We start from the raw sequence: 22,117 nt of genomic DNA on the forward strand, positions 1-22,117 counted from the left end.
GGTTGGCAGGCTGACAAGGAAAACATGGCACCAAGAATATGGATAAAAGTTTGCCTTTCGCTGTCTATGTTACCCAGACACTTGTAGTGATGGAGAGGACAGAAGGAAGTCCTTTAGTTTATTGCGTCTTTTTAAAATTATTTTTTATTTTTCTGGACATTTCTGGCTGGATCAGTTCTTTTTGCCAATCCCTAATCACCGCAAGAGTTGTTAATTACAATGGATCTCGAGTCATGTGTAGGCCAAATAAAGATTGCAGATTTTCCTCCCTTAAAGTGAACCAGATAGGTTTTTACAACTATCAGCAATGCTTACATATAGTCACTATTAGGCTAGTTTTAATTCCAGATTTCCTTTTCACCAAATGCAATTTCACCATCTCTTGCACCAGTACTCGAACTATGTTCCCAGAACATTAGCCTGAGGAGCTGGATTACCAGTCCAGTGGTATTACTACTAAACCTCTGCTCCTTGTTTGCACTGACATGGAAACAAAACTTCAGCTTGGGGCTAAACAGGACGCTAAGATTGCAAAAGTGAAACAGCAGCCTAGAAAAGGATATTTAATTGGAGGAAATTTCTGCTCATTCACTGCTGGGTTTCAAATTATACCTTGACAAATCTGAGTAGTGAAGAGATTGAGAAACACTGTCTTGGGAAGGCAGTTGCTGAGTCATATTGTCAATAGACCATTATTCCAGAGACCCAGGTAATGTTCTGGGGGCCTGGGTTTGAATCCAATCATGGCAGATGGTGGAATTTGAATTCAACAAAAATCTGGAATTAAGAGCCGAATAATGATCAGGAAAGCATTGTTGATAGAGCTGGGTGTTGTCAGTGCTAAGGAATATGACATTGAGTTCTTAGAAATTATTGAAAAATATTTAAATTTATGATGTCCCAGGTCAGGGAACACCTCATGGTGTGAGAAGCTTTCCTTAGCTTTTTCATTCATATTTACAATTCATCTGTGTGCCTGAGGCTGTATTATTAAAATCTACAAAAGTTGTAATAGTTGGAAAGTCTCCAGAACAACACCCAGCTTCTATCAGTGGCTTCATAATTTACTATGTCTGCTAATGCAATGAGCTGCTGTGAAACAACCTTCAATCTTGTCAGTCTGGGCACAGGAGGAGCCCAACCTAATAGCCTACCCTTATCCTGGTCATATTGTTATTGCTGAGTATTTAGCAGGAAGACAGGGGAAATGTCAAGCTGTAGCATTAGTGGATCTGACACAGTACACATTAGCGAGTAATTTGGAAATCAGTCTATAATCCCTTCCAGATATCAATTGTTCACTGTTTGGGATGTCTAAATTCTGTTGACTAAATTATTGCCTCTAAGTTCTTCTCAGGACCCATTCAAATCCTTGAATTAGATTCTTGTAGCAAATCCAATATATCAACTCCATTCATAGTTAATTATTTTGTCATTAATTACAAGTATAAGAGCTGACTCATCAAACAACACTGGTAAATTGTTCCACTAACAGTGCTGATTAATACGTAATTGTTCCCTTATGTTTGGTGTTGTGAAGTTATTTTAGTATCTAGCATGTTGCTGAATACAGGATATAATGGTGTGTGTATACTGGATGTGGCAGTGTATGTGTGACTGATATACAGCAAGAAAATGGAAATTCTGAAATTAATCCAGAAAATGCTGGAAATACTTTGCCAGTCAGACAGCAGAGAGAAGCAAAGTAATTGGTTCAGGACAATTACGATGTTTTATTAAAACTGGGAAAAATTAGAGATTTAATTTGACTTTTTTTTCAGCAATAGATACATGACCAGAGTTTCTTACCTTGCACTTATCAAGACAAGTTCAAGAATGGTTAGCAAGTTTTTCCTCTAGTATACATTATTGTGCTTGATTGTAATTTTGCATTCTTGTACTTGTCCTGATGAGTGCAAGATGAAAAGCTCTCTGTTTCTGCAATATTCAGGTTATGTAACAAATAATGACTGGATGTCTCCCCTAGTTTGAAGAAACAAATGTTGATTGGGTACTGGTTCGCTATTCATTACACTTTAGCAGCAGTTGGGGATGAGCAGTAAGTTCTCACCTTGCCAGTTATACTAACATGCTCCAGAAAAGAAATGAGAAAAAGTCTGCTCAATGCACAAACTTGACCCTGATCCTTCAGCCATTTAGCTCTTTAATTCTTTTATCCAATCCTGTAACAAATTTGGCCTTCTAAACTATGCCAATCTTGCTCAAAGCAAGCTCAAGAAACAGTTTCCAGACATTTCATTCACTTGTTCACCTCCCTTCCTATCCCCCGACTCCCTTTCCAGCCCCTCCCTTCCACTCCACTTACATGTAGGCTCTTCCTTCCAGCCACCAACCAGATTAATTCCTCCCATTGACCAACAAGACCGTACCCTCTACCTGTGTTCACCTGTCACTACCACACCACCCTGCCAACTCTCCCCCCCCCCCAAAACCTCCCCCACCACACTCCCTTTATCTGCAACTCCCCTCACCCCCACCCCTAATCCTGAAGAAGGGTTACACCCGAAATGTTGAGTTCTCCACCTCCTGATGCTGCCTGACTTGCTGTGTTCTTCCAGCCTCCTGCTTGTCTTCCTTATTCACTAACTCAAACTTGACAAGACGCCCGAACTGACTCTTCAAAAGAACTCATGTGCCTTCTTTCAATCAGGTGGTGTAGAGGCCAGTAGTGGGCCTTCCTCTGAAATCAACTTGTAGTGGGACAGCGTTTCTCCCAGTGAGGGTTGCTAGCCTCTCAGAAGCTGGTAGCTCTCACCCATGGAAGTGCCAGAGGAACAACCATGAGCACAAGACAGAAGGAATCAGGAAAGAATTTTGTGGCAGAGTTCTGTGGTCACGGGAGTGTTGTTGGGGGAAGGTACGGTTCAAATCGGATACAAGGGCAGTGGTGTTGGCTCTCAGCACACACTCCTGAACTCTGCATCCAGCCTATCGATCGGGCATAGGTTAGTTCTGAGATGCTGTCACCCCACCTCATAAAGTTGCTTTTGTACTTCCAGGCCCACTGCCTCTGACTGGAAAATAAAGCCCATTAACCCTTTCTGTCTCCAGAGGTGGCTTTATTTCAAGGCAGGGCTGATTTACTAATTAGATTAGATTACTTACAGTGTGGAAACAGGCCCTTCAGCCCAACAAGTCCATACCACCCCACCGAAGCGCAACCCACCCATACCCCTACATTTACCCCTTACCTAACACTACGGACAATTTAGCATGGCCAATTCACCTGGCCTGCACATCTTTGTGACTGTGGGAGGAAACTGAAGCACCCGGAAGAAACCCACACAGATACAGGAAGAACGTGCAAACTCCACACAGACAGTCGCCTGAGGCGGGAATTGAACCCGGGTCTCTGGTGCTGTGAGGCAGCAGTGCTAGCCACCGTGCCGCCCACAAATCTAGTGGAGGTTGAAGTAATCTCTACAGCATGTGAAGTAAAGAGATAAAGCCACCTGTTTGAATTGCATGACATCTTTAGATTGTGCATATTACGCAATGCAAACGAGGCTGCATTACTTTGAATAGAAATCAGTTGAGTTGCTAGGACGTTATTTTCCAAGAATTTAATTTAGAATGGCTGAGACTGTTAAGGATTTATCACTAAGACTGCAGTGAGCTGACTCAGTACCTATTGAAACAGCTGCAGAATTTTCAGACATTTAATTGCAAGGCACTAACATAGTATTTCTCATTTGTGCCTTTACTGTGTTAGCTGTGCAACATTGGAGCATTAATTCTTTTAGCATCCAGAGCCTTTCCCACTATTTAGTTAGCTCACTGAAGGTCTGCATTTTAACTCCCATCTACCACCCCTCCCCCCTTGATTATCTAACCCTTAATGTCTGGCAAAAATCTAACAATTGCAATTTTAAAACTTTCTATTGACCTCACCCAGGCTCAGTTGTCTTTTGTGTAAGGATGTTCCAAATTTCCATTGCCACTTTTGTGAAGGTGTGCTTCATGAAATGCCGAGCTATCCTTAAAGATACATCCCAAAAATCTATCTGTCTGCCATACAGGTATTGGTAATGTGACTGCAGTATTATTCTGGAGGCCTAATTTTCTCAGGATGTGGATTCAAATTAAATTTAAATTCAATTAATAAGTCTGGAATTGAAATCTAGTTTCAATCTTGATGACCATAAAAACTTTGCTGATTTGTTTGACAATCTATCCTCCAGAGAAGGAAATCTGTCATCCTTACCCAATCAGGCCATAAGGTGACTTCAGATCCACAGAAACTTGGTTGACTCTGAACTACTATCTAAAATAGCACAAGCAAGTAAATAAGTGAAACAGAGAGCTATTAGGAATAGGCAAGAAATCCTGCCCTTACCAGCATCACATAAAAGCACAGAGAATGAAAGTGACAATGCTTTAACATAATGCTTGTTAAGCCTCATGGTCTGAGACACCTAAAACCTTGCAATTAACTTCAGCTTCAATCCAATTCTACTTGGATCATAACTCTTGTTGATAAATATCCTGGAGTGGGGGGGGCAGGGGCAGGTTTGAAGCGGTGGGTGGAGCTGCTGAATGAGACCCGGATTGTTGTTGGCTATGACGTTCTTGATAATGGATTACTTATAAATACAGTGCAGACTTGTATACAATTAACGTCAGAAACAAAAACAGACATTGCTGGAAATGTTGCCTGGTGTCCAGTGACCTTTCCTAGTTTCTCTTCACAGATGCTGCCATGAGCATTTCCAGCAATTTCTGTTTTTGCTTTTGATTTACGGCATCCGCAGTTCTTTTGGATTTTTACACAATTAACGTATTGTGTATCGGTGTACCATTGGGACCATGCAACTCAAGGAGACTGCAGTAGAGAATTGCTTAAAACAAAATAATACAAATACAGTACCTATATCTGTGATTGTAACAGAAGAGTAATATATCTGAGTTTTGTTCTGGAAATGTATTAACTAATCAATGCTTTGGCATCAACCCTTAAGAATTGTTCAATTTTCTACGTACAGACGCCATTATTCTCCCCATGGAGCTTATGCGCAGAGCAAGCTTGCCCTTGTCCTCTTTTCATACGAACTGCAGCAGCGCCTCACAGCTGAGGGGAGCTATGTGACGTCAAATGTAGTGGACCCAGGAGTTGTCAACACTGATCTCTACAAGCACACCAGCTGGCTCTTCAAACTGTGCAAGTGGTTAACATCCTGGTTGTTCTTCAAGGTATCGAATCTTTTCATTAACAATTATCATTTAGGAATTGTGTACTCAGTCACCTTTTACCACAAGCCAGTCGCAATACAATCCATGCAGGTTGCGTTGTTCATGGTGGGGAGACAGATCAAAAAGCAAGTGGTTTGAAATAAATAGGGAAATAAAATTGAAATAGAATATTTTCATTCTGCAGCGAATGGATTTTGTAAAGAGTTACCTGGGGATACTACTCAGATAGACCGTCTCAAATCACAATCAGGTATGCTTTCAGAGAGAAATGAAAGTGCAGGTGTGGCAAAGTAGGGTGAGATGAAAGGATGCTCTTACTTAGAGTCAGAGCGATGTACACCACGGAAATATACCCTTCGGTCCAATTCATCCATGCCAATCAGATTTCTGAAATTAATCCAGTCCCATTTGCCAGATTTGGCCCATATCCCTTCCTATTTATATACCCATCCAGATGCCTTTTAAATGTTGTTATTGTGCCAGCCTCTATCACTTCCTCTGGCAGGTGATTCCATACATGCACCCTACCTCTGTGTGGAAAGGTTCTTCCTTAGGTCCCTTTTAAATCTTTCCCCTCCCACCTTAAACCTATGCCCTCCAGTTTTGGACTCCCTAACCCCAAGGAAAAGACCTTGTCTACTCACCATATTCACATCCCTAATGATTTTATAAATCTCTATAAAGTCACCTCTCACCCTCCGGTGTTCTCGGGAAAATAGCCCCAGCTTATTCAGCCTCTCCCTATAACTCAAATCCTCCAATCCTGGCAATGTTCTTGGAAATCTTTTCTGAACCCTTTCAAATTTCGCATCATCCTTATTATAGCAGGGAAATCAGAATTGAATGCAGTATTCCAAAATTGACCTAACCAATGTCCTGTACAGCCGCAACATGACCTCCGAACCCATTTACTCAACGCACTAACCAATAAAGGATGGCATATCACTATCCCGTCTACCTAGGACTGCACTTTCAAGAAACTATGAACCTGCACTACAAGGTCTCTTTGTTCAGCGACACTCCCCAGGACCTTACCATTAAGTGTATAACACCTGCCCTGATTTGCCTTTCCAAAATGTGGCACCTCTCATTTATCTGAATTAAACTCCATCTGCCACTCCTCGGCCCATTGGGCCATCTGGTCAAGATCCCATTGTACTCTGAGGTAACTGTCTTTGCTGTCCACTGCACCTCTAAAGGTGTCATCTGCAAACTTATAACCATACCTCCTAAGTTTACATACAAATCATTTATATAAATGTTGAAAAGCAGTGGACCCAGCACTGATTCTTCTGGCACATTGCTGGTCACAGGTCTCTATTCTAAAAAGCAACTCTCCACCACCACCTTCTGTCTTCTACCTTTGAGCCAGTGATGTATCCAAAAAGCTAGTTGTCCCTGTACTCCATGTGATCTAACCTTGGTAATAAGTCTCCCATGAGGAACCTTGTCAAACACCTTACTGAAGTCCATATAGATCACATCCACCATTCTGCCCTCATCAATCGTCTTTGTTACTTCTTCAAAAAACTCAATCAAGTTCATGAGACATGATTTCCAATGTACAAAGCCATGTTGACTATCCCTAATCAGTCCTTGCCTTTCCAAATACATGTAAATCCTCTCCCTCAGAATTCCCTCGAGCAACTTCCATACTACCGATGTTAGGCTCACTGGTCTGTAGTTCCCTGGCTTTTCCTTACCACCTTTCTTAAATAGTGGCACCATGTTAGTCAACCTCTAGTCTTCCAGCTTCTCACCTATGTCTATCGATGATACAAATATCTCAGCTAGGGACCTAGTAATCACTTTGCTAGCTTCCCACAAAGTTCTAAGGTACGCCTGATCAGGTTCCAGGGATTTATCCACCTTTATGTGTTTTATGGCATCCAGCACATCCTCTGTAACGTTGACACATTTCAAGATGTTGGTATTTATTTCCCCAAGTTCTCTATCTTCCACATCCTTCTCCATAGTAAACACTTCTCATTCCACTGTCACACCATATGTGTGCGAGAAGAATACTTAAGGGAGTTTTTGGAGTACATTCCATTGCAAGTTGGCAGCAGGACTCTCACATCAGTTGTATAATTAAATGAAGAAACCCTCTTTGTTCTGCCCATAGAAAACATCAGGAGCCCACAATTTTACCACAGAGCCATCAACAGATGTTTAATAACCAAAATGATACCAAAATGGAGAAGTTATACTCATCAAGAAAGTGGGCATTTTTCTCTGGAAAAAGAGAAGGCCTGATAGAGGTCTTTAAGGTTTGGAAAGAATTTGACTTATAAGCAGGGACAAGAAATTTCCATTTGCTGGGGGTGACTGGACATGAATTCTACATATAAGATAGTCTGTAATCAATTCATTTGGGGATTCAGGAGAAATGTCTTTATCAAGACAGGTCATTAGGATGTGGAGCTCACTGTCAAAAGGATAAGCTTAGATAACCAGCATGGATGCTTTCAAGGTGAGCTAGATAAGACTTAATTGAGAAAGTAATAGATGTTCTGTTGACAAGTTAAGGTATTTAAGTTTGGAGAAGGAGGCTTGAGTTTGGTATAAACACCATCATGGACCTGTTGAGTCAAATGGACTGTTTCTTTGCTGTGATATTCGACATAAATTCCTTATTTTGAGTTTGAAGCTGTACCTACAAGTTATAGGATTTGTGATTATGTCAAAAATATATTAATCATTCACATTTTTTGTAGATATGTTATACTAAGCAAGGATTAAACACTGCGAAAAGAGAGTCCCTATTAAATTCACACACATCAAGAATGAACAGTTGCGAAATAGGTCAATACTAGTTAAGTGTTAACTGAAATCTATGTATGGCATTAACTTTTAGGGAAATAGTCCATGCAAACTGCCCTGATTGTAAAATTCAGGGATTATTGTGGTTGGAGAAGATATCCCACCACTTCCTTCTAAAAGGCATTGAGGGATGTGCAATTTTTTTTTATTATTAGGTTTGTTAAACCTGGCCTTCTTAACACATTCCTGGGACTTTGGAAATGAATAATCTGCCCGCTTTCAGCCCAGATGCTTATGCCATTGTGAATCACTTTGCATCTTCTTCCTATTAAAACAACCTGCTTGAAAACCACCTCATCTTTAAGAATAACACCATGTTCACTGTCAGCAGAATTCAAAGCGGATTGCATGACCCCGTTCATTTCTCTATTTTATCCTAAACTGAAAACAGTCCCAAAACATCAGAGTCTAATTCAAGCTTGCATTAGTAATGATTGCATTTCCAACAAGAGTTTTATTTATCCATTTCTTGCTATAATGGTAAAGTTTCACCTTCACTGGGCTGTTAAATATCACTCGCTGCAGATTAATGCAAAAAGCACCAAAGAGTTAGATTATCATATTATTGTGATCATTTGAAGCAGACAGTATTAATTAGCTGTGTTTAAATTCCAGCTTCTCCTGGTGCTGTGACCTTTTATCTCTTAAAGTGTGCCACATTTCCTATTCATTATTGCCAGTAATAAAAAAAATGACAGATCCGTCACTTATCTTATCACTTACACAATAAGGAGAACTCAAAGAGCTTTGTCAATTGCGAAGAGCTAAAGACGGGCGAACGAATGACAGATCCTGAAATCATGTCCTGAATTCTAAGTGATGAATGTCCTTCAGGGTCTTTTTTCAATGTGGTTGCTACCAGTTCTGGTCCCCTGAATTGCAACCATTGTGTGACAGTTTGGAACTGCTACTCAACTCAGGGCAACAGTGACCCACCTTGAAGCAATACAACCCATGCAGAACATAGGGTTAGTCTTTTTCATTCTGATATTTTCCCATCCTTTCCTGAAGGCAGTGCTTCTTGCCCGGATCTGACTTCTGCTGTGCTGTTTTCCCTCTGGCACCTTGTCCATTTGACCATTCTTTGCATACCAGCCTCACTCTGCCATGTGGCAGCTGTGGCTCAGTAGCTGGCACCCTTTCCTGACTCAAATTAGATCTGTCAATGCAATAATTCAAATGGCTGACTCTCAATGGCAGTACGAAGGGAGTGTGCACACTCTGAGATACCATATCTCAAATTAAATTACAGCCCCTTCTGCTCTCTCAAGTGTAAAATATACCATGGCATTATTATGAAGAAGAGCAGGAGACTCACTTATAGTGCCCTGACCAATACGTATCCCTCAATCAGCATTGTGCAAGCAGATTATTCAGTCATTATTAAACTGCTGCTTGCTATGAGTTGGTTCACTCTCATTTTCTTATATTGCAACAGTTAGTGTCCTTTGAAAACACTTACTTGATTGTAAAGATCCTTGGGATATCTTGGAATTGTGACAGGTGCTATATTGTAAACAATCCCCTCCTTTTCCCATTGTCCCTATTTACAGAGCAAATAACAGAGACAAACAAGCTAGAAGAAAAGATTCTGGAACGTGCTCGATCTGTAATGTTGGCTTCAATTGATCCCATTAACATTTAAGGATTGGCATGAAGTTTCTTTGCAGCAATTGAAGTTTAATGATCTTTAACCTCTAAGGTCTGGCTATCCTGATTCTAAATCTATAATGCAATTAATGTAGTGAAACTCTACCAGTGCTTAAAACATCTCAAAGGGTGAAAATCTGCAAGGGGGGTTTTAGATGGGATTAAATTAAATTAAATTAAATTGTGGGCGGCACGGTGGCACAGTGGTTAGCACTGCTGCCTCACAGCGCCAGAGATCCGGGTTCAATTCCCGCCTCAGGCGACTAACTGTGTGGAGTTTGCACGTTCTCCCCATGTCTGCGTGGGTTTCCTCCGGGTGCTCCGGTTTCCTCCCACAGTCCAAAGATGTGCAGGTCAGGTGAATTGGTCATGCTAAATTGCCCGTAGTGTTAGGTAAGGGGTAAAGGTAGGGGTATGGGTGGGTTGCGCTTTGGCGGGGCGGTGTGGACTTGTTGGGCCGAAGGGCCTGTTTCCACACTGTAAGTAATCAAATCTAATCTAATCTAATCTAAACTTTAAATTAATAAAGTTAAAGTTATTGTTAAATTTATCGCAAAGAAACCCTATTGGCTGGTTGTTTGGATACCATAACATTAACAGAGGTGGGATTGTTATTTCATTGCAAAGGGTTCAGAAAAGATTTACAAGAATTTACAAGGGTTGAAGATTTGAGCTATACGGAGAGGCTGAATAGACTGAAGTTGTTTTCCCTGGAGTGTCGGAAGCTGAGGGGTGACCTTATAGAGGTTTATAAAATCATGAGGGGCATGGATAGGATAAATAGACAAGGTCTTTTCCCTGGGGTGGGGATGTCCAGAACTAGAGGGCATAGGCTTAAGGTGAGAGGTGAAAGATTTAAAAGGGATCTAAGAGGCAACTTTTTTCACGCAAAGTGTGGTGCGTGTATGGAATGAGCTGCTGTTGGAAGTGGAAGTTGGTACAATTACAACATTTAAAAGGTATCTGGATGGGTGTATGAATAGGAAGAGTTTGGAGGGATATGGGCCAAATGCTGACAAATGGGACTAGATTACTTTAGTATATCTGGTTGGTATGGACGAGTTGGACCGAAGAGTCTGTTTCTGTGCTGTACATCTCTATGACTGTGTGAGGGCTGGAGAAGAGTGAAGTAGAACATAGATCACAGAACAGGAACTATCTCACAATCATTCTGTGAATTCTTCATTGAGGCTACTCTAACCAATTTGATTTTTCCAATGTAAATGTCGATTAAAATCACCCACAATTGTTGTTTCTCTTTTATTATAAGCATCCAATATCTCTTCTTGTAGGATTCCTCCTATATTGTGAATACTGTTTGGTGACCTATAGATCATCCCAAATCTAGCTTATTCCTGATCTCTACTCATACAACACCAGGTTATAGTCCAACAGGTTTAATTGTGACAACCACCTGATGAAGGAGCGACGCTCCGAAAACTAGTGCCTCCAATTAAACCTGTTGGACTATAACCTGGTGTTGTGTGATTTTAACTTTGTACACCCCAGTCTAACACCGGCATCTTCAAAGCATGTCCACTTAAACAGATTGTTCAAACCTAACCTCCTGAACCATCTACTACTATTGAACCAGTAATATAATTAATTAGGGGTGCTTCCCCTCTGCCTTTACTTAGCTTCTTCTTTTTCTTGTATGCCATGCAATCAATTTGGCACAGTGGCTCAGTGGCTAGCACTTCTGCCTCACAGCACCAGTGACCCCGGTTCGATTACACTCTTGGGCAACTGTCTGTGTGGACTTTGCACATTCTCCCCGTGTTTGCATGGATTTCCTGCGGGTGTTTCAGTTTCATCCCACAATCCAGAAAGGTGAATTGGCCATTCTGAATTGCCCATAGTTTTTCAGGGATATGTGGGTTAGGTGCATTAGTCAGGGATAAATGTCGAGTAGTAAGGTAAGGGAATGGGTCTAGGTGGGTTACTTTACGGAGGATTGGTGTAGACATGTTGGGCCAAATGGCCTGTTTCCACATTGTGGGGGTTCTTTGGAATGTGAATGATGCAATTCTAAATTAATCTTATCTGTCTGCATTTGATCTGCATCCCTCTATTCTCTGCCTGTTCAGATGTCTGTCTAAACAGCTCTTAAATTTTGCTGTTGAATCTACTTCTGCCACCTCCCTTAGCAGCGTGTTCCCAACACCTACTATCCTCTGTGTAAAGGAAATGTCTCACACATCGCCTTGAAATGTTGCCCCTCTCACCTTCAGTCTTTGCACACTAGTATTTGACATTTCCACCTTAGGAAAGAGACTCCAATAATCTGCCCTGTCCCTACCTCTCATAATTTTATATTCAGTAAACCCTCTGTATCTGCAAAACCACAAATGAGCCTAACTGTGCCAAAGATTAGGTAACAGCAAACATCAAAATCCTTGGGCGAAAATTGCAAATTATTGAAGAAGATTCTTAAGGACAGGATTTACTTACATTGAGAAGAATTGACTGATTAAGGATAGTAAACATGGGACTTTACCTGTGGCAAGGAGAATCAACGGTCTATTTCAAGACCCAGCAATCTCCTCCCTTGCCTATTTCAGCATCTTGTGATAGATTCCATCACGCTCTGGGGACTTAACCACCCTAATGTTTTTCAAGATACCCTACACTTTCTCCTTCTTAATATTGACATGCCCCACAATATCAACAAACCCTCTCTAAACCTATCATCCACATATTTCTCCTTCATGAATATTGATGCATTTCACCCACTTCCTCTAGCTCTGCATGTAAATTCCCTCCTTTGTCCTTGAGTGAACCTACCCTTTCCCTTTTCTGGATTAGTGGTGCTGGAAGAGCACAGCAGTTCAGGCAGCATCCAAGGAGCAGCGAAATTGACGTTTCGGGCAAAAGCCCTTTATCAGGAATAAAGGCAGTGAGCCTGAAGCGTGGAGAAATAAGCTAGAGGAGGGTGGGGTTGGGGAGAGAAGCATAGAGTACAATGGGTGAGTGGGGGAGGGGATGAAGGTGATAGGTCAAGGAGGAGAGGGTGGAGTGGATAGGTAGAAAAGGAGATAGGCAGGTCGGACAAGTCCGGACAAGTCATGGGGACAGTGCTGAGCTGGAAGTTTAGAACTAGGGTGAGGTGGGGGAAGGGGAAATGAGGAAACTGTTGAAGTCCACATTGATGCCCTTGGGTTGAAGTGTTCCGAGGCGGAAGATGAGGCGTTCTTCCTCCAGGCGTCTGGTGGTGAGGGAGCGGCGGTGAAGGAGGCTCAGGACCTCCATGTCCTCGGCAGAGTGGGAGGGGGAGTTGAAAGGTTGGGCCACGGGGCATTGTGGTTGATTGGTGCAGGTGTCCCGGAATTGTTCCCTAACACGGTCTGCTAGGAGGCGCCCAGTCTCCCCAATGTAGAGGAGACCGCATCGAGAGCAACGGATACAATAAATGATATTAGTGGATGTGCAAGTAAATCTTTGATGGATGTGGAAGGCTCCTTTAGGGCCTTGGATAGAGGTGAGGGAGGAGGTGTGGGCGCAGGTTTTACAGTTCCTGCGGTGGCAGGGGAAAGTGCCAGGATTGGACGGTGGGTTGTGGGGGGGGGGGGCGTGGACCTGACCAGGTAGTCACGGAGGGAAAGGTCCCACCCCTTTCCGCCTTCCGCAAAGACCGTTCCTCCATGACTACCTGGTCAGGTCCACACCCCCCTACAACCCACCCTCCCATCCTGGCACTTCCCCCTGCCACCACAGGAACTGTAAAACCTGCGCCCGCACCCTCCTCTAGTTTATCTCTCCACGTTTCAGGCTCACTGCCTTTATTCCTGATGAAGGGCTTTTGCCCGAAATGTTGATTTCGCTGCTCCTTGGATGCTGCCTGATTTGCTGTGCTCTTCCAGCACCACTAATCCAGAATCTGGTTTCCAGCATCTGCACTCATTGTTTTTACCTACCCTTTCCCTTGTTACTCTCTTGCTCTTCATATATGGCTAAAATGACTTGGGATTCTCATTTAATCTTATTTCTGGATGAGAAGTGCTGCATCCGAGGAGCAGTAAAATCGACGTTTCGGGCAAAAGCCCTTCATCAGGAAGACAGGCAGAGTGCCTGCAGGGTGGAGATATAAATGAGAGGAGGGTGGGGTTGGGGAGAAAGTAGCATAGAGTACAATAGGTGAGTGGGGGAGGGGATGAAGTTGATAGGTCAGGGAGGAGGGTGGAGTGGATAGGTAGAAAAGAAGATCGGCAGGTAGGACAAGTCATGGGACAGTGCTGAGCTGGAAGTTTGGAACTGGGGTGAGGTGGGGGAAGGGGAAATGAGGAAACTGTTGAAGTTCACATTGATGCCCTGGGGTTGAAGTGTTCCGAGGCGGAAGATGAGGCGTTCTTCCTCCAGGTGTCAGGTGGTGAGGGAGCAGCGATGAAGGAGGCCCAGGACCTCCATGTCCTTGGCAGAGTGGGAGGGGGAGCTGAAATGTTGGGCCACAGGACAGTGTGGTTGATTGGTGCGGGCGTCCCGGAGATGTTCCCTAAAGCGCTCTGCTCGGAGGCGCCCAGTCTTCCCAATGTAGAGGAAACCGGGAGCAACGGATACAATAAATGATATTGGTAGATGTGCAAGTAAAACTTTGATGGATGTGGAAGGCTCCTTTAGGGCCTTGGATGAAGGTGTGGGCGCAGGTTTTGCAATTCCTGCGGTGGCGGGGGAAGGTACCAGGACGGGAGGGTGGGTTGTGGGGGGGCGTGGACCTGACCAGGTAGTCACGGAGGGATCAGTCTTTGTGGAGGGCGGAAAGGGGTGGGGAGGGAAGTATATCCCTGGTGGTGGGGTCCGTTTGGAGGTGGCGGAAATGTCGTCAGATGATTTGGTTTATGCGAAGGTTGGTAGGGTGGAAGGTGAGCACCAGGGGCGTTCTGTCTTTGTTATGGTTGGAGGGGTGGGGTCTGAGGGCGGAGGTGCGGGATGTGGACGAGATACGTTGGAGGGCATCTGTAACCATGTGGGAAGGGAAATTGCGGTCTCTAAAGAAGGAGGCCATCTGGTGTGTTCTACTTGTCAAGGACATTTCCTCAAGGGTCTTCTTTGATTTCTGTTTCTTAAACCTTACGTGTTCTTCTTTTGTTCATTTTAACTAAACCTACATCATCTCTTATCATCCAAGGTTCCCAGATCTTACCATCGTTATTTTTCATCTTCACAGGAACATCCTGGTCCTGAACTCTCGTCAACTGGTTTTTAAAAAAACTCACACATATCAGATGTCGACTTACCCTGAAACAGTTGCCCCCAGTCTAATTTTTCCAGTTCCTGCCTCATGCCGTTGTCATTAATCTTGCCTCAATTTAGCACTTTCATTCGAGGGTCAGTATTATCCTTTTCCATTACTGAGAGTGGCTCAGTGGTTAGCACTGCTGCCTCATAGCACCAGGACCCGAGTTTAATTCCAGCTCCAGTTTCTTCCCACAATCCAAAGATGGGCAGGTTAAGTGAATTGGCCATGCTAAATTGCCCATAGTGTTAGGTGCATTAGTCAGGGGTACATATGGGGAATGGGTCTGGGTGGGTTACTCTTCGGAGAGTCGGTATGGACTTGTTGGGCCGAAGGGACTGTTTCCATACTCTAGGTAATCTGATCTTAAAATTATGATCACTGTTCCCAAAAGGCTCCCCCACTGGAGGTTTGCTCCCATGGCCAGGCTCATTCCCCAATACACGGTTCAATATAGTCCCTTCCCTTTCGACATACTGTTCCAGGAATCTCTTCTGGATGCACCTAACAAATTCTTCTCCATATAAGCCGCTGGCAGTATGGGAGTTCCACTGAAAAGGGGGGAAATTAAAAACATGCACTACCACAACCCTGTTGTTTTTAAATCTTTCCATGATCTGCTTACATTTCCATTCCTCTATTTCTTGCTGGCTATTGGAGACAAATAGTGTAACCCCATCATAGTGATTGTCCCTTTCTTATACCTAAGTTCTACTTGTATTGGCTCGCTGGATAAGTCCTCCAAGATTGTTTTTATTCATTCACAGGACGTAGGTATCACTGGCTAGGCCAGTATTTATTGCCCATCTCTAATTTCCCAGAGGACAGTTAAGAGTCAAAACATTCCTGTGGTTCTGGAGTCACATGTAGGCCAGAGTAGGCAAGGATGGTAGGTTCCTTCTGTCAAGGACATCAGTGAATCTAGATGTTTTTTCCAATAATAAACAATGGTGTCACAGTCAACAGGAGGCCCTTAATTCCAGATTTTGTATTGAATTCAAATTCAACCATCTGCCGACATCTGACGGTATTAGGCAAGAACTTTCGAAAGCTGATTGGAGGCAGATGTTTGCCATTCCAGGAATTGACGTCGTGAACCTATGCTGCACTCCCTCAATAGCCAGAATGTCTTTCCTCAAATTTGGAGACCAGAACTGTACACAGTACTCCAGGTGTGGTCTCACCAGGGCCCTGTACAGCTGCAGAAGCACCTCTTTGCTTCTATACTCAATCCCTCTTGTTATGAAGGCCAGCATGCTATTAGCCTTCTTCACGACCTGCTGTACCTGCATGCTTGCCTTCATTGACTGGTGGACAAGAACACCCAGAGCTCTCTGAACAGCCCCTTTACCTAATTTGATACCATTGAGGTAGTAATCTGCCTTCCTGTTCTTGCCACCAAAGTGGATAACCAGACATTTATCCACATTAAACTGCATCTGCCATGCATCTGCCCACTCACCTAACTTGTCCAGGTCACCCTGTAATCCCCTAACATCCTCATCACATTTCACCCTACCACCTAGCTTTGTGTCATCAGCAAATTTGCTAATGTTATTGCTGATACCATCTTCTATATCATTAACATATATTGTAAAAAGCTGCGGTCCCAGCACGGATCCCTGCGGTACCCCACTGGTCACTGCCTGCCATTTCGAAATGGAGCCGTTAATCACTACCCTTTGTTTCCTATTAGCCAACCAATTCTCTATCCAATCTAGTACTTTGCCCCCAATCCCGTGCGCCCTAATTTTACTCACTAACCTCTTGTGTGGGACTTTATCAAAAGCTTTCTGAAAGTCCAGGTACACTACATCCACTGGATCTCCCTCGTCCATCTTCCGAGTTACATCCTCAAAAAATTCAAGAAGATTAGTCAAGCATGATTTCCCCTTCATAAATCCATGCTGACTCTGTCCTATCCTGTTACTATTATCCAGATGTGCCGTAATTTCATCCTTTATAATAGACTCCAGCATCTTTCCTACCACTCAGGTCAGACTAACTGGTCTATAATTTCCTGCTTTCTCCCGCCCACCCTTCTTAAAAAGTGGCACAACATTAGCCACCCTCCAATCCTCAGGAACCGACCCCGATTCTATTGAACTCTGGAAAATAATCACCAGCGCATCCACGATTTCCCGAGCCACCTCCTTCAGTACCCTGGGATTCAGGCCATCAGGTCCCGGAGACTTATCAACCCTCAGACCTAACAGTCTCTCCAACACCAAATCCTGGCAAATAGAAATTCCCTTAAGTTCAGGTCCTTCAGCCACTGTTACCTCAGGGAGATTGCTTGTGTCTTCCCCAGTGAACACAGATCTGAAGTACCCATTTAATTCCTCTGCCATTTCTTCGTTCCCAGTAATATATTCCCCTGCTTCTGTCTTCAAGGGCCCAATTTTTGTCCTAACCATTTTTTTGCCTTGGACATACCTAAAAAAGCTTTTACTATCCTCCTTTATATTCTTGGCCAGTTTACCTTCGTACCTCATTTTTTCTCTGCGTATTTCCTTCTTACTAATCCTCTGTTGTTCTTTAAAAGCTTCCCAGTCCTCCGTTTTCCCGCTTATCTTCGCTAAGTTATACTTTTTCTCTTTTAACCTTATATGTTTCTTTACTTCCCTCGTCAGCCACGGCCGCCCATGTCTCCTCCTGGGATCTTTCTTCCTTTTAGGAATGAACTGATCCTGCATCTTCTGCATTATACACAGAAATATCCGCCATTGTTCCTCCACCTGATTGAGTGTGGTATCAAGGAGCCGAAGCAAAATTAGACCAATAAGATTCAGGGGAAAGCTCTCCATTGTTTGGAGTCATGCCTGGCACAAAGAAAGGTGGTTGTGATTGTTGTAGGTCACTCATTTCAACTCCAGGATATCAATGTTGGCATTCATCAGGGTAGATATTTTCTAATCAACCAGTTTGTAAGCTGTTACTGTGTGTCTCTAGAACAGGTGGGACTTGAATCTGGGCCTCCTGGCTCACACATAGCGAAATGACCACATGAGCCCTTGTGTCCCAGGCCCAACCATCGTGAACTGCTTCAACAATGACCTTTCCTCCATCACAAGGTCAGAAGTGGAAATGATTGCATCATTCGTGATTCCTCATATACTGAAGCAGTCCATCTCCAGATGCAGTAAGGCCTGACCAATACCAGGCTTGAAATAAAATGTGGCAAGTAATTATCCCATCACACAAATGCCAGGCGATGACCTTCTCCAATAAGAGACAGTCTAACAACTGGCCCTTGTTATTCATTGACATTACCATCAATGGATCCTCCACTATCAATATCCTGGGAGTTAGCATTAATTAGAAACGGTACTGGACCTACCATATAGATAGAGTGGCTACAAAAGCCAAGCAGGGGCTAGGTGTCCTGTAGCTAAAACTCACCTCTTGGCTCCCTGTCCATCATCTACATGCCACAAGTCAGGAGTGTGATGGAATACTCCTCACTTGGCTGGATGGATGCAGCTTCAACAATACACAAGTGGCTTGCCACCATCCAGGACAAAGCAGCCCATCTGGTTGGCACCAGACAACTCCCTTCACCACTGATGTTCAGTAGCAGCAGTATGCCCTATCTACAAGATGCACTTCAGAAATTCACCAAAGCTTCCTAGACAACACCTTCAAAACTCACATCCATTTCCATCTAGAAGGACAAGGGCAGCAGAATCTTGGGAACGCAATCACCTGCAATTTCCCTTCCAAGCCACTCACCGTCCTGGTTTGGAAATATATCACCGTTCCATCACTGTCACTGGGTCAAAATCCTGGAATTCCCTTCCTAAGGGCATTGTGGGTGTACCTATAGCACAGTGGTTTAAGAAGGCTGCTCACTACCACCTTCTCCAAGGTAACTAGGGACAGACAATAAATTCTGGCCGAGCCAGCAATACCCACATCCCATGAGTGAACAAAAAAAAACAAAGCGGAATGGAGGAAGCAAACAGAGGAAGGAGTTGAGGCGTGAGGACTAGGATCTGGAGAACTAGGCCGATGTCCCAGCAAATGGAGATGGGATTTCTGATCTGCAGGGATCAGCATCTGCCCACTTCTGATTTCACCTCCGACCCTGCATTAGGAAGCTACAGCTACAACTTATTTCCATTCCTGAGTCCCCCAGCGGAAAGCATGTGCATTCACTCAGAACGGAGGAACACCCTATTGGGAAATGGCCCAACTCATGATTCCTGAGCTCATGATGAAAATCCAAACCCATGTAAATGGATCCCACTCTACTTTTGTTTCAAAACCTCTGCCTGAGGATAATTTACATTAAAAAAAAAATAATTTATAGGACTGGTTGTTTCAAAATGTAATATATGGTGAATGTGGATGACAGTATCCACAGAGAGATGGAGACAGATTAAGCGATAGTGCAAAAACTTGGCAGATGTCATATAATGTGAAAAAATATGAGGAAGAATAGAGCAGGAAGAAAAAAGGAGCTGAACATTATTCAATATTAATTTAATTTAATGTCTGTTCTCAGCTATCTTTCTCTCTCAATTGTACTTGACATCCCTTTTAATCCTGAACTTCTACTTTGGTTCATTTGCCTTTTGTCTGTCTGATTCTGAGTAGCTGCCACATTTCACAAGCTGATATCCTCCTCCCTCCTTCTTTCTTCAGACTCGAATTCATGTATCACAGGCCTTGAAATAATTGTGGATCTTTATGTAACGTGGACCATTGTTTAATGCAGTAGGGCTGCTGGTTGATCTGAATTCATTCATTGTTCAGCAATGTTGGGCACACTCAGGTTAAATTGGGCAACCTTGAATCTAAGAAGGGCTTATGCCCGAAACGTCGATTTTCCTGTTCCTTGGATGCTGCCTGACCTGCTGCGCTTTTCCAGCAACACATTTTCAGCTCTGATCTCCAGCATCTGCAGTCCTCACTTTCAACCTTGAATCTAGCTGTACTTGCATAAATCTGAGGATTAGAGGTAGTCTTGATGTAGCAAGAGTACCCGGGTGACCAACAATGTGAAAACCACATTACTAGTCAACAACTGAACCTCAATTTTGGACTACCATAAATGACCAGATAGTTGACAGACAAAGGCATTTTGCTTTGGAGGCAGCAAATAGAAATGTCTTGCAAAGTTCAGTGGCTCTGATTGTGTCTATCTATAACAGCTTCATTCCATTATGGAAATGCCTAGACTGTAAGAATGCCATTGGAAGTACTTGTACAAGAAAATAACGCATTACATTTACATAGACCCTTGGGATACTTATGGGTAATCATTTAATGCAATCATTTTTAAATTATGTGTGCTTTATTACACCATCTACTTTAAAATAGGTAATAATAAAGCAGACAGAAATTTCAGACAAATACATCAACTGTTCACCCATTTGTAGAAACAAGTCTGTAAAAATGTCTCAGTTAAGACAAATTACTTGTCCATTGTTCTAAATGGAGTTCCAAATACCAAAATCCTGCAAATGTCAGTTTCACCAGGGGATACAGATTTAGGATGATCGCTAAAAGAACCAGAGGTGAGCTGAGTGTTTTGTCTGAGACACAACTTATTATGGTCACAAATGTGCTGCCCAATAGGAGTAAAAGCAGATTTATTGATAACTTTCGAAAGGGATTCGAATATTTATTTTAAAAGGAGACGTCATCAGAGTGAGAGACAATGACTAGGCAGATTTGCATAAACTGGAAAACTCCTTCATGAGCCTGGATTTTCCCTTCCGGGAAATGGAGGTCAGGACTGGTTCCTGCTCCTGAACCTGAACCAGGTCCACTGGACAAACAGTTCATTCATTTGGATTTTCACTGGGATTCACCTCCATTAAACAGCAAGCAGACAGGTTCTATGTCCAGTGAATAAAGGCTGGAAGGTCATGCAGAACCTTGAAAGGAACTGCAGGGACTGCACTGAAGGTAAAGATGGGTGTTTCAAAGTGGAGGTGCTCGGTCTTCAAATTTTAAATTGACGTATAGGTTTAGAAGGCCACTACTGTGGGTAGTAGGAGGGCCTGGGAGAGGAGAAAATCCTTTCTGCAGAGTGACTGTCACTGCTTCTGCCAGACAGAGAGAACCTTCAAGCCTCCCGAAAGTCCTGGGACTGTTCACTTACCACTGGGCCCCTTTGTCTATGCACCTAAGTTAGCTCCCAATACCTGCGAGATCCTGAGGACTTCCTGCAAACTTCCAGCCTGCTCTCCTTTATGTAGCCCTCAGGTGGCTCTGAATAAGTCTGTTCAAATACACGTGGGTGCAGAAATGACCCAGAGGTAGGATAGAACGAGGGAACCAGCAAGCTGGCCAACGGGACAAAGTTCCAGCCACATTCACCGTCAATCCAACCATTGAGTCATCATGGGCAGACTAAGCCAAAATAACTTCATAACATGCAGTCCGATAGATGGCCAACTACTGTCTAAATGGGTTATTCTACAAATATTCATTAATTGAAGGGAAAGATGTGAAAATCAACATGGGTTTTGTTTGGTATTTATGTTACTCCCTGTCCTTTCCATGTTAACTTGTATGCAGGGCGATAGGCCGCTCATACTTAAAATGGAAAGCTGACAGTGCAGAGGAGACCATTCAGCCTATCCTTCCCATTCTGTACAAAGCAAATTAATCCCAACTTGCAGCTCTTGGTCTGTGGCTTTGCAGGACATGAGACAACTTATTCAGAATCCAGTACTGGATGAAGAGAAATAAAAACAGAGGAACTGCAGGTCTGGCAGCATCTGTGGAGAGAAAAGCCTCTTCTTTGCAACTGAATATATCGTATATATTGTAGCAAGATATCTTGTAGCTTGTTGGTCATTTCCAACCCACCAGAACTACAAAGTCTGGTTCTATGCAATAGGTACAAATCTGAGATTTTTTAATATTTGCATGAATACCCTTTGAATGGCAAGTTATTACCCAATAGCACATCAGATTTTACTTTGGCTTCTATCACTGTCTACGAAGTACTTTATTCATCTTTCATTCCTGGCAGTCCTATATTAAAATCCTCTCATCACAACCTTCACTTGACTGTGAAATGAAGGGTTGAAATGAGTTTCTAATTAGATATGAGTAAATTGTTTTTAAATATCTAGGGCCTGATCTTTACAGCTGCTGTACCGATGCTAAATTACATTAGTTGAGTCCGTGGCAGGAATGCAGTTTTCTGTCATGCAAACCATGCCTGTCTCCTGTCATTAGCAA

At 43.1% G+C, this 22,117-nt stretch overlaps 1 protein-coding gene across 2 annotated transcripts in view; it reads left to right on the forward strand.

The window, feature by feature from the left end:
* dhrsx (dehydrogenase/reductase (SDR family) X-linked) overlaps positions 1-22,117 on the forward strand; it is a 284,000-nt gene that overhangs the window by 256,276 nt on the left and 5,607 nt on the right. For both annotated transcript variants that reach the window (XM_072576905.1, XM_072576904.1), the window contains one exon: positions 5,004-5,211. In XM_072576905.1, the coding sequence (XP_072433006.1) occupies positions 5,004-5,211 (208 nt within the window). The remainder of the gene's footprint in view (positions 1-5,003; positions 5,212-22,117) is intronic.

This window comes from Chiloscyllium punctatum, chromosome 9, assembly GCF_047496795.1.
Source record: "Chiloscyllium punctatum isolate Juve2018m chromosome 9, sChiPun1.3, whole genome shotgun sequence".
NCBI lineage: Eukaryota > Metazoa > Chordata > Chondrichthyes > Orectolobiformes > Hemiscylliidae > Chiloscyllium > Chiloscyllium punctatum.